Source organism: Eulemur rufifrons, chromosome 3, assembly GCF_041146395.1.
Source record: "Eulemur rufifrons isolate Redbay chromosome 3, OSU_ERuf_1, whole genome shotgun sequence".
In the NCBI taxonomy this organism is placed as follows: domain Eukaryota; kingdom Metazoa; phylum Chordata; class Mammalia; order Primates; family Lemuridae; genus Eulemur; species Eulemur rufifrons.
Window position 1 is genome coordinate 87182783 of NC_090985.1, and position 13987 is coordinate 87196769.

The 13987-nt window shown below is 34.9% G+C and overlaps 1 protein-coding gene across 2 annotated transcripts in view; it reads right to left on the minus strand.

Annotated features, from left to right (window-relative positions):
* SGK3 (serum/glucocorticoid regulated kinase family member 3) overlaps positions 1 to 13987 on the minus strand; it is a 123804-nt gene that overhangs the window by 35857 nt on the left and 73960 nt on the right. For both annotated transcript variants that reach the window (XM_069466431.1, XM_069466430.1), the window contains exons 3-5: positions 13387 to 13470; positions 9270 to 9342; positions 3595 to 3670 (exon numbers count right to left, since the gene is read on the minus strand). In XM_069466431.1, the coding sequence (XP_069322532.1) occupies positions 3595 to 3670; positions 9270 to 9342; positions 13387 to 13470 (233 nt within the window). The remainder of the gene's footprint in view (positions 1 to 3594; positions 3671 to 9269; positions 9343 to 13386; positions 13471 to 13987) is intronic.

The following is a 13987-nucleotide window of genomic DNA, read 5'->3' on the forward strand; positions in this document are numbered from 1 at the left end:
TCATGATCTGGGCACTTTTCTGTATCGTACACTTCTATTTTCTTTCCCTCTCTCCCTCCCTTCCTTCCTTCCTTCATTTTAAAGATGGGGTCTTGCTCTGTCACCCAGGCTGGAGTACGATGGCGAGATCATGGCTCACTGATCTCGCCATCAGTGCCAGGGCTGATGCCAGGGCCCAACCTCAGCCTCACAAATAGCTGGGACAAGCATGTGCCACCACACCCCGCTAATTTTTAATTTTTTTGTAGAGATGGGGTATTGGGCTGGTCTTGAACTCCTAGCTGCAAGCAATCCTCCTGCCTTAGCCTCCCGAACTGCTGGAATTACAGGCATGAGCCACTGTGACCAGCCCATTTTCATTTTTTAAGTACATAGAGAAATGTTCAGTTTCTCTGATAATTAATCAGCCATTTGTAATCTCCTCTTCTGTAAACAGCTCATGTGCTTTGTCCATTTTTCTTTTGGTGTCTTAAGTGTGCATTGTCTGCATGGGCTCTTTCTATGTTAAGTATATTTACCTATTATCTTTATCATGGAAAACTTTTTCTACATTTTTGGTTTTCAATTTCACTTATGATTTATGAAAAGTGTTTATCAGTCAAATTTTTCATTGTTTTACTTTTTGATACACCAATCACTACCACCATGCTCAGAAAACCCTTTTCCATCCAGAGGTCAGAGAAAATACTAACATTTTATTCCAGTTTTTTAATGATTGCTAAATTTAATTTTAATAAAGTTATCTTAAAAATTAGCTTTTCTCTAATGAAGTAAAGCTATTTTTAAAGTACATTTCCTCAACAGTAATGAAAAGTAGTAGTTGTTCAAGATACACTTGTTGATTGGTTTCTCTTCTTGCTCTCTTAAACCTTCACTATTTTAAAAATAGCTTGATGCTCGAATGAAAAGCTTGCAAATTAAAGTTCTGTTAATAACAGAAGAAATCCAGAAAATATGAAATGTCACATTTTATTTTATTTTTTTGAGACAGAGTCTTACTCTGTTGCCCTGGGTAGAGTGCAGTGGCATCATCATAGCTCACTGCAACCTCCATCTCTGCTCAAACAATCCTCCCATCTCAGCCTCCCAGGAGTGACAGGATTACAGGAGTGAGCCACCATGCCCAGCCAGAATCTCACATTTTATTAAAAAGAAAATGTCAGTTAAAAAATTAAGTTTAAAAAACTCTTGGCTATTTTGGGGGTGCTAGAAATGTCCTCTATCTTGAATGGAATGGTGGTAGTTACAGGGTGCAAATATATGTAAAAATCCATTGAGCTGTAAATTTAAGAATTGTGATTTTACAGTACAATGTTTTAGAAACTGGCAATTGTGAATAATCAAGTTGCTTTTAGTTCAATTTTAATGCCAAATATAACATCTTTATAATACTGCACTTCAAGATTCAGAGTGAATATTTAGTATTTATTATATAGTGTTAGAAGTTCTGAGTAACACTTAAAAATACCAGGAGAAATAATCATCACTACCACCATTTATTGTGTACCTATTCCAAGCCAGCTCTGTCAAAGGAGAGACAAATTTAAGCTTTGAATGCATAAATTATATTTCAAAGAAGCCAATAATACTTCAATTCAAAGTAATCTCTAGTACGTAGAACAAAAATTGGAAAGTAGAAGGGTAGATCTAAGATGAAGATAGCACAGAACTTGTCCTCAGGAAAAGGCTTAATGTTTAAAAAAATAATTATGCAAAGAGCCAAATAATAAAAGACTCTTTGCTGAGGAACTGACTAGACCGGGAACTCAATTTCATGATCCTCTGCCACTCCTTGAGGCCCTGAATGGGAGGACACCTGTACTGCACTGGCTAATACTGGTGCTCCTACAGGTACAAGACCTCCCTGACCCTTGTCCTACCTGTGAGCATCAGGGACAATCCATATCTCTGGGCAGAAGACCTTGTCAGAGGAGACTCAGTTATAGTATTTTAGTAACTCAATAAATTAAATTAAGCAAATTAAAAAAGAGTAGAAGCCTTTGAACTGCAAAGAACTATACAAATGGTAATCATTGTTCTTAGAACTGCTCCAAAATATAGTCCTTCAGTGCTGTGATTCTGCAATGACTATTACAGTGTGTCCTGTTTACATCACTGTCCATAAAGCAACCTTTACATTTACATAGCTAGGTGAGTTGTGGAAAAGCTCCCCAGATATTTTACTTTATCCTCTTTATTTCTTCTTAGAATACTTTATACATACAAAACAATGGAAGTACTGTAACATATATTAAATTACAAATGACAATAAATGTAATCAATACCCATGTATCAACTACCAGACTCAAAAATGAAAACACAAACCAAACCACGGATCTACCAAAGTTTTCATAGGTATTTCTTTTTTTTTTTTTTAAATTAGAGACAGGGTCTTGATCTGTTGCCCAGGCTGGAGTGCAGTGGCATCATCATAGCTTACTATCATCTCAAACTGGGCTCAAGCAATCCTCCTGCCTCAGCCTCCTGAGTAGCTGGGACTACAGCTGCCACCACACCCGGCTAATTTTTTTGTTTTTATAGAGACAATCTTGCTGTGTTGCTCAGGCTGGTCTCAAATTTCTGGCTTCAAGCGATTTTCCCACCTCAGCCTCCCAAAAAGCTGGGATTATAGGCATGAGCCACCATGCCAGGCGATTTTGTAAGTATTTCTGATACAACCTACCCTCTCCCCTCATTGGGAGCTGCTGGCCTACAAAATGAAGTTTATTCATTAGCATGAGACACACATATAATATATACATGGGCCTGGGAAAGTGCATTCACCTTAAGTGGTTGTCTCAAATGCTATGTTGAGAAGGAATGGAGGCCTGGTGTGGGTCAACACAAGAGAACACTGCTGCAGGTAGAACAAGTGGTGGTGGCATGTGGGCCTGACCCCTGCCAACTCCTTCAGCCTCATCTCCTTTCCAAAAACCTACTCTGTTCCAGTCACCACGAAATGTAATTACTTAAGCAGCCTCATGGTTCAGGGTTTTTGTATTCTCTGTTACTTGTACTGCTCCCTTTACCTGGAATACTCTCTCTACCTTTTTTTCTTGAATGATTATACATCCTTTAAGTCCCAGGAGGCTTTCCTTGACCTCCTCAAAAAGACCTGGCCACATATTTTTCTGTTATATTCTGGCACCTCTATCATAAAAATTACCCAGCTTCAATTATAATACTTGTTGTCTGTAACTCCCACTGGACCGGGAACCCATGCCTCTGGAAGGTAGGAACAAAACTCATTTAGCTGTATATTCCTAATGTACATAACAGGTACTTAAATACTTTTTGAAAGCAGAGAGAAATATGATATGAAATAATTAGGAAAATGTTTTAACTGTATTATGCAAATTTCTTTCAAGTTTAATCTACAAAACTAATTTAAATACAAAAGGAAGAAAGAAAGAAGACAAGTTGATGAAGGGAAAGGGGGATTAAGAATATCAGGGAGGAAATGCTCAAGGAAGATTTTACAAACATACATAGCACAATAACATTTCACAGAACAGATAAAATCTGTGTGAGGCTTGTTCAACATTCTTAGGTTTGGTTTCAGTGTCCCTTTAGAATATAATGAAAATTACTTACTGGTTATAGAGCTCTGGATGCCTAACCAGGTTCTGAATAAATTCATTCAGTCCTGCTCTTCTTTGTTTAATAAAATCTGTAAGAGAGATATAAGATATTAGGATTATTTATGTCAGATTATGTAACTGTCATCAATATAGTTATATAAGAATAGACTGGTACAGATAGTAAATTTTGATTAAGAAGTCATTTCTCAATTCATGTTACTTGGTTACAATGAGGAATAAATGCTTAGAAATAAATACATTAACAAATTAAAATAAAGCAGATAATATCTCCCAGAAGAAAATACTGCCTATTTGGGATTCCAATTAGACTCAACTACAAAATTTAGAAAAGCACTTTGTCCAATTCCTCATGTATTACACTTACAACACTGATAACACCACCATACTAACTTTTAAAAAAACAAACAAGAAAAATAAAGATTAGTGTAACTAGGTAATGGTGATTAATTGGTTAACTGAGTATCACCAAAACTCTCGTTTAACTCCCATTGTTAAAAACCCCTTGAAAATGCACGGGCACACTCACATAACGAATTATTATCCAGCATCTCCAAAGTGTTTCATTTGTTGATAATTGAGGCTCATGCAATAGCAGGTTAGTAATAAACATTATTAAGTACAAACCTTTCTTGTAATTAGAAAACTTTATTCCAGTATCTTCACTCTGCTACTTAACTAGCTGACCTTGAACCTTTCCAAGAATTAAATCCTTACTTATAAAACGGGGATAATAACAGTATTTATATCTCAAAATGTTGTTATATGATTAAATGAGATAATGCATGTAAATTTATTAATATAATAGAATGTCTGGCAGATGATAAGTAGCAATCATTAGCTACTATTATCTTTGTTGTTGTTAGTAGTGGGATGAAAAAGCCATCATCGTAAACCCTAATTCTTGAGAAATATACTCTAAAAACTGAACACATGTGACTTGAGAAAGTGTCTTCTAATGGTGAGTGTCTGGATAAATACCTGTGAACAATATTTCACTTAATAATGAGCTTTGGTTTAGTAAATCTACTCAATAACGGTTTTGATGTACACTGTTTTGTCACCCAAATGATGGGTTATTTTCAGTCATGTAGGTTTATTTCCATTTCTTAAATGTAAGGTATGGCTGCTAAAGAACAAATATAAAATTAGGTCTGGTCTTTTGGATTGAGATGCACTTGGTACTTTTCTTGTTCAACTACGAATTCCCTGAAGAATTTCAAGTAAGTATCTTGTAAAATTCTTTCAAGGACATTTTTCATGTCACCAGACAGTAAAGCACACATGAGGTTAACATTAAAAACTGTACTTAAAAGATGGTTATCTCTTGAGAGCTAGACTTAGGAACATACGAGGAAGAAATAAAATGAACAACAACATTTGGAATATTACAAGAAAATCTAATGACGATATGGAAGCAGCTTTAAATTGTTCTGTGGATACTTACCGAAGATATGTTTTACTTTTGGAGATCAATATGGAAAAAGAGGGAATTTCCTTTTTTCAATAAACTATAAACCCGTGCTGCACTAAGTGCTACTGACTTTCCATTTCATTACTAACTCTAAACAGTTTTGAAATCCCTATGTAAAACCCTATACAGAAAGAGAAAGAAGTCGGTAATGAAACAAGAAGTTCAAGAGTAGTTAGAAATTAGGAGCAATTCCAAGCTTAATTTTTTTAGATTGACATTAAGCATGCAAATATCTGAAAAAAATTCCAGGTAAGACTAAAATATACACCAGGCCATTATAGGACAAGTGCCAAGAATTTATATAAGGATGATATATTATTAAGAATTATAGTTATAAATATGTATTTTAAAAAATCTCTCTAGTGAAGAATTTACATGAATGTATCTGTTGTAGTTCGAAAGAAATTTTAATTAGAAATTCTGAAAAACCCTTAAGACAAGATGTCTTGAGATCATCTTGTACATTTCTTGCCCAGAGTCTGAGATCACCATTTTTCCATGGAACTCTGGTTCCTTTGAGAGGGAAATGGTATTTAGAGATCACAACTTGAATGTTAGGGCTGTTGATTGCTACTTATTTGTTACTGCTTTTAGGCATCTCCAGGAGAGAATACTAGGAAATATGTACTGTTTGAAAAAGTAAAAAAAAAAAAAAAAATTATGATTCCATATTACATTTCCAAATCGAGTTGAAAATTATAGGATTTTTACGTAAAATCTGTGATTTTATATTTGTAGTATCTCTTTCTTCTTCTGTTTAAAATCTTGGTTCCCATGACATTAACATAACTATAAAATAACAACTCTCTATAACTTACTACTGAATGTCACCTAAAATTTCTTTGCAGGTTTTTGTTTTTGTCCTTGGCATATATCCCATGAGGAGTCTACAGTCAATATCTTATTATTCTAATTATTAATTATTCTATGTGTTTACACCACCAATCAAAATACACTTAGGGTTTTGTTTTGTTTGTTTTCAATTGTTAGAGATCGCTTTGTTACTACATTTTTAGTTTTGTTTTTAAATTGTTTAAAATGTATACATGGTTCCAAAGTCAAAGGTATAAACAAGATTTACTCAGGAACATTTAATTTTCACCCCTCTTGTCTCCCCTAGCCTCTCCCTCCAGTTTTATTAGTTTTTGATTTATTCTTTCATTATCTCCTTTTAAATGACCCTATCCTTTCCTACACAAACAATACACACTATACAAAAATCATCTACACGTTGCTTTCTTCCATGTAACAATATATTCTGGACATGATTCCATAACAATGCATAAAGAGCTCTTTCATTCCCTTTTGTGGATACATTGCACTCCAAAATTTTCAGTTGTTTCCAGTTTTTGCTATTAAAAATTGTGTCACAATACACAGTCTTGTATGTTCATCATTTCATATGCAGTTTGTCTTTGGGATAGAGTCCTAGAAATGTTGATTTCTTGGTCAAAGTAAAATGCATGGAGTTTTGCTAAATATTACCAAATTCCCCCCAACATGGATTGTACCACTTTGCATTCCCACCAGCAAAATATGAGAATGTCTGTTTCCCCCCAAAAGCTTAACCAAACAGGCTTCTTACCCATCTTTGGATTTTTACATATGACTTAGATTTGATTTCCCCAATGTACGGTTTTCCAAGATCTCTGTGACATACAATCTAGTTCACTGTTGCTAAGTCATATACGATACGCTCAGGATAGATTTCAAATGGCTCTTCAATAAAAATCAATTTTTAGTGTCAAATAATTAATTCATCAAAACATAAGTACCACAGGGCATTCAGTCTGCTATCTTGTCTTTAACAACGAAGCAGCAATGCTGTAGGTCCTTTACTTCTTTGCCTTATTTCCTTGACAAAACAATTCTGTCTCAAGCATTCAACAAAGGGCTCTACAGAACTCCAACCCAAGTTCAAGTCTCCTATTATCACTAACATACAGTTTGACTCTTCTTAATATCTTTCTGCCACTTCACATTAATTAATTTTCTCAGTCAACCATGCTGGACACTTCAGTTATCTCTCATTCTCTTCTTTATGTCTCATTACCTAAGCAATCATCAAGATTTCTTACAGATTTTTCATTGAAAGAGCTTTTGCAAATGGCTCATTTTTAACCCTATCCACTCTAGTCCCCATGCTCATTATCTATTAATAATACCAGGACTGCTGGGAATATTCCCTTAACCAGGCTCCCATTCTCTGTTTGGTCTCTTCTGTTGTGCCTACTACACATTATACATTGTTAGTTTCACATCATGTTACCACCTCGCTAAGTATCACTAAGGCTGGCATACTGCCCATAATGATGCTTTTCAACCTGTGCTCAAAGGAGATACTTTACTGCTGCACCAACAAAGCAGCTCTGTTTTTTATGTTTCATGTATTACATTTTCTATGTAATATTTTGATTGGGAAAAAAGTGTTCTGCTACAAAAACAAAACAAGAATACCAAGGCCACTGGCCTATAGAATATAACCTGGCTTTGTTAGCCAACTCAATTTCCTTTTGCTTCCTTTTATTAATAAATTCATGGCTTTAGTAATATTTTAAAACCTAGCATTTGCCTGGTACTATAAATCAATTTTAAAAAAGACAGTCTCCACCTTCATAAAATGTACAGCCTGTTACAGGAAAGATTAGCAATTATAATGAAATATGCTATATTCTCCCAAGAGAAAAAATTCTCTATATAACCAGGGAAGTAAGAACATTTTCCAATCCTGAGGTTCATAAAGTGTAAAGAATAAGAAGCCTCCAGTTGAGAGGGCTACAGGGGATGATTCAGCAACCTCAGGGGAAAAAATAAGGTTTTAATTAAAGCAAGAATGTGAAAGAAATATGAAAAAGATGCAGGATAAAGAGCAGTTTGTTAATCATGGGCAGAATTCCACAGGACACAGTGAAAAGCTCTGGGAGGGAAAGGAATGGTATAAGGTCAGGTTGGAAAGAGAAATCACAATCAAGATAAGTGATTTGAGAGCTTTTATCTTGAGTAGTGACCAAGAAAGCAGACATGTAAGGTACCACAGATTTAATGGGTTACAAGCAATTTTGGGGGGAGGGAGGGCAATCCATTCGGGAATCATCTGTGGCACAGAGCAAAATGACTCTTCCGATGGGATTCCTGGAGGATAAGGAGACTTCTCTCTTCCTCAAAGTAGCCATGTGTAACCTGGATTACTCTCTTGGATTCTAGGGCAAAGTTCCAGGCTTGAGGCCTCAGTCATAGAGGCACTAGATTCCTGAGACCTGTGTGTCAGCAGGCTCCCCATGGGTGAGCAAGAGGATATCTTTTTGGTATCCCATTCAGAGGCCTGCGGGTTGCTATGTTTAAATAATGTTTATATGTTTAAATGTTTATAATGTTTACTGTTTATATGTTTAAAAAATGTTTCTGAACATAAAAATAAATACCCTTCCTGGCACTGTTTAAAGTTAGAAAAGTACCCCTGGCCAGGCGCGGTGGCTCACGCCTGTAATCCTAGCACTCTGGGAGGCCGAGGCGGGTGGATCGCTGGAGGTCAGGAGTTCGAGACCAGCCTGAGCAAGACCCCGTCTCTACTAAAAATAGAAAGAAATTATATGGACAACTAAAATATATATATACAAAAAAAATTAGCCGGGCATGGTGGCGCATGCCTGTAGTCCCAGCTACTCGGGAGGCTGAGGCAGTAGGATCGCTTAAGCCCAGGAGTTTGAGGTTGCTGTGAGCTAGACTGACGCCACGGCACTCACTCTAGCCCGGGCAACAAAGCGAGACTCTGTCTCCAAAAAAAAAAAAAAAAAAAAAAAAGAAAAGTACCCCAAATTACCCTTAATGATTGCTAAATTTATCTGAAGCAAAATTGCTTGAATTTAACTTCCAAATCTGCCATTTACCATCTATATGTGACCCTGAACAAATTAATGAACCTAACTGTGCCTCACTTTCCTTATCTATAAAATAATGATAACAATCCTACCCACCCAATAGGGCTGTTGTAAGGATTGAATGAATTAAAACTCACATAGGGCTTAAAACAATGCCTGGTACACAGTAAGCATCTTCCTGAGGAATTATTTTCATAGAGCATGAGATCAATTAGTTTTTTTACAGTCCTGCACTACTATACAGTGCAATGAATATGTTAACTACTACTTCAAACTTCAACCATCACTTAATGGCTGGTCTATGAAGTTACTGCTTACCTGGATCAAAATTATCACCAAATATTCTCTTGGCAGGAATCTTCAGGGCCATAGCAGGAAATTGTTTCTTTAACTAAAATTTAAAAAAATAATATTATATGAACTAATTTTATAAGTTTCTAGTTATGTATGCACCAAAACCAACTATGATCTGTTTTTAAAGAAAACCCATTATAAGACATACTTTTAAATGTATGATCATCCAATATATGATATTCAGTTGCACCAATAAAATACCACAGACTGACTAATCATCCTATTTTGCCCCAATAAAACACTTAGTATCTGTGTGACCTAACATTCCATGCCTCCGTTTTCTTGCCTGTAAAATAGGGATAATTTTAGCAATTCTCTTACAGATTTGTTGTGAGGCTTAAAGGAAATCATATGTTAAGTGCTTGAACTAGAACCTGGTGTGTAAGTTCTGAATACATGTTACCCACCATTTACTACCTTAGGAGAAGATGTGATCTTTGTGTTTTCTTTACATGAATAGATTAACATTAGTTTTCTAAAAAAGCTGAAATTTGCTTTCAATATCCTCTGCTCTAGCCTTCTTCTTATTAATATTCTAAATACATTTCTATCAGATTTGCTTGTTCTCAGAGAAGGTAAACTTGGCCCTGAAGAAATTAAATTTTGGACAGTAAAGTCATAAAAATCGGTTATATTTATTATATAAGCTTGATGTAAAAAAAATCCACATGCACATATAAAAACTACAGCTCTAACTAACAATTGACAGGAAATATACATGGAATAGAAGAATGTATTAATCACTCTACACTATGGGCATACCATCAGCAAAATCCAGACTGAAGAATCTGTTAAAAAAAAAAAAAAAAAAAAAAGACCCTGGTTTTTTTTCACAAAAATTTTGTAGAGTAAAGAAAAAAGAAGCAGAGGGGAATTTAGTGATTAAAAGACCCGCCCCATAAACACTAACTGGATATTTGATATTAAGGCATTATTGTTCATTTACTTTTAGATGTGGTAATGGTTTTGTGTATTGTGTGAGCACGCGTGTGTGTATGTTTTGTTTTTAAGAATCTTTATCTTTTAGAGATTTATACTAAAATATTTACAGATGAAATGACAGGATGTCTGAGATCTGTGTCAAAATTATGGTGGGCTGGCTAGGGATAGAAATGAAACAAGAATGGCCACGTATCCGTAATTATTGAAGGCGGATGGTATGGTAGCATTATATTATTTTCTGTATTTGTACTAGGTCTGTCTACTTCTGTATGTGTTTGACAATTTCTATAATAAAAAGTTTAAAAATAGAAACTATAAGCTGATAGTTAAAATGCTTATAGATTGGAAATTTTACTTTTTGTAAAAAAAAGAATAGTGAAAGAATTTGTGTTTTCAAACTTAGGGAAATCCAGGCCAGGTTTAACTTGGTTTCTGTAGTTTCGAAGAACACAACTGATAACATTTCCCTGTTTTCTTTCTTTGCCTCTCACCACAGGAGGCAGAATTAGGAGTTATATAAAAAGACAGAGGTAGACACAGAAAATAATGAAGTAAGAAAAAGATGAAAAAAAAAAAAAAACGAAGAGAAATACAAGAGCAATGAGGGATGTCCACATGCTGAGTTTAACACTCCCTACGCTCTTTACTCTTATGAACAGTTTCATTAAAGATAACATGTTTAGACAGTAAGTCCAGCCTATAAAATATTTTATGCAAAATACAGAAAGAAGTCTCAAATTTCAATTAGTAATTCTTTAAACAAAATTTGATCTTACCTAAGAAGTTCATATAAACTGTATGCATGTGAACTATTGTAATGTTATTTTTCCCTGAGCATAACCTAGGTATCCCAATGGGTATAGTCAGATTTGTACAATCCTCAAAAAAATGCTGAACATGTAGATAACAGGTATCCAAGAGGTTCCAACAGAACTAACAGTTCAACCCTCAGTCAGCCTTCAATATAAACCATTTTTTAAAAATCACTAAAAAATCTTGGAACGTATTCCCATGTACAAACTATCACTTTGTTTGTTTCAAAAGTGTAACTTCAGCAGGGTGCAGTGGCTTACACGTGTAATCCTAGCACTTCAGGAGGCCAAGGTGGAGGATCTCTTAAGGTCAGGAGTTTGAAACCAGCCTGATCAAGAGCAAGATCCCATCTCTACTAAAAATAGAAAAAAAAATTAGCCAAGCATCATGGTGCGCACCTATAGTCACAGCTATTCGGGAGGCTGAGGCAAGAGGATCGCTGGAGCCCAGGAGTTTCAGATTGCAGTGAGCTATGATCACGCCACTACACTCTAGCCTGAGCTACACAGCAAGATGCTGTCTCAAAAAAAAAAAAAAAAAGTGTAACTTCAATTACAGTGAAAAAAGACTATCTCAATATCCTCTGATTAAGAAATATTTAAATCTATACAGATTGAGCATCCCAAACCCAAAAATCTGAAATCCGAAATGCTCCAAAATCTGAAACTTTCTGAGTTCTCAAAAGAAATTGCTTACTGGAGCATTTCAGATTTCAGATTTCGAAAATTTTGAATTTGGGATGCTCAACCAGTAAGTAAAAATGCAAATATTCCAAAATCCAAATCACTTCTGGTCCCAAGCATTTTGGATAAGGGATACTCAACCTGTATATAGTAAGCTCAGTTGCATATGCATTAAAGAAAAATTAAAGAACAGAAGAAAATAATAAACTGTTTAGTTATTTCTGAGTAGCAATATTATAGCTGATTTTTAAGTTTAACCCAATTTTACTTTCCTATATTATCCAGATTTTCTAGAATATGTTAATTTTACATAAAAAAATATCATTTAAAAATTAGAATATTATCTTTAAAAGTTCAATTTCAACTAGCAAGTCATTTCAATATTATTTAGAATGAATATAGACAGTAAAACGCTAGATAAAGATGAATCAGAAGTCTAACTTTCATGACTTAGCAAAACACAGGAAGTTGTGTAGCTAGACATTGTTTGATTGATTCTGACCCGTTTAGAAGTAATTTGTCTCTTAATTGATATATGCCTAACTTTTTTCATATTTAAAAAAAAATCTTACAAATGATCACCCACAGACTTACATATATTTATCCTATTTTTAAAATCAAGAGACATGGTAAAGAAATGAAAATCTTACCCTCTTAAATATACAAGAGTTTTTCCAGAGGATGCTTAGTAATCTACCTTTTTTTTTTTTTTTGCAGTCAACAGAATAGGTGTAAAATCTATCATTCTTTAAACAATGACACTGGGAGAGCCCTATTATTATATGAGAGCAGGAGGAATTTAAATTTGGGATTTGAGGCACATTTTTTTTTTCCTTAACTGAAGCAAAGCTTGGAACCCAGAGCTGTCTTAATAAGCTGGGGTTTTGTAACAACTAACTCAGGAGGCATTCTTTGGCTTCCATGCATAACCTTCAAGGCAGTACGCTCCACAAACACTGGCACCTGTGTGAGATCTGGCCTGATATATTACAACAACATTCTACAGGAGTCGCTCTTGTGGCCTACTATAGAAAGTCTGTACTATGTGCACTGCAAACACTACATTATGAATACTATTAATAGTTAATATCTGTGCTATGAATATATAAAAATAGGTTCTAATTATTTAAATAAATAGTTAATGGTCTCCCACCTCCAGGTAACTGTCAGAACTTCTGAAAGTTAATACTCACTTCACTTGTGTTAAGGTACTTAAAAGGTGGAACCTAGGACTTACCTCTAACTAAGAGTGAAACTACGGAAGGAGGGTAGCCTCATGACAGACTTTTAAACATAAACCTTACAGGTTGGGCAATATAACTAGAAATACCATGATGATTAATGATTATTAGAGGTAGGTAGAAATCATTTATTTCTAATATTCTATGACATTAATATGTATTTTAAGCTGTTCATCTATTTCTCACATTTTCAATGGTTTATTTGGAACTGCTCAACGGTATGTGTCCATTCTTTTTGTAAGAATTCCAAAATTAGGATACTTTTGAAAAATCTCTCACCCTTTCCTGCTTGTCTGATATATATGAGTGTTAATTTAATCATTCAAATAAAATCTCTCGTATTTTGGGGTTTTCCCAGGTGTTTTCTTTAAATAGAAATCTTGTAAAATGACTATTACTTACAGTGTTATAAAGTTTATCAAATTCTGCATATCTCCTGAAGACAAACCATTCACTCCTACCCACTGAGACCAGAACTTTATAAACCTGTGGAAATAAAAAATAACATAATTAAACAAAATTTAATTGCAAAAAACCCCACTAGCTATTTAAATATGTGAAACCTGTTTTCTTATTCATGAAACTGATATTAACATTAATGTCTACATATGATTCTCTAAGATACATAAGCATATCAACTAAAACACTTATTGTATCTTGGCAAAAGGTGATATTCTATTTTTAAAATGTTGCTGGGCATGGTGACTCATGCCTGTAATCCTAGCACTTTGGTAGGCCAAGGCAGGAGGATCACTTGAGGCCAGGAGTTTGAGACCAGCTTGGGCAATAGTAAGTCCCTGTTTCTACAAAATAAATTTTTTAAAAATTATAGCTGGATGTGGTGGTGCATGCCTGTAGTCCCAGTTACTCAGGAGGCTGAGGCAAAAGGATCTCTTGAGCTCAGGAGTTTGACTTTGCAGTGAGCTATGAGGACACCAGAGCACTCCAGCCTGGGCAATAGAAAAAGACCTTGTCTCCAAAAAAAAAGTTATGAAATATGTCT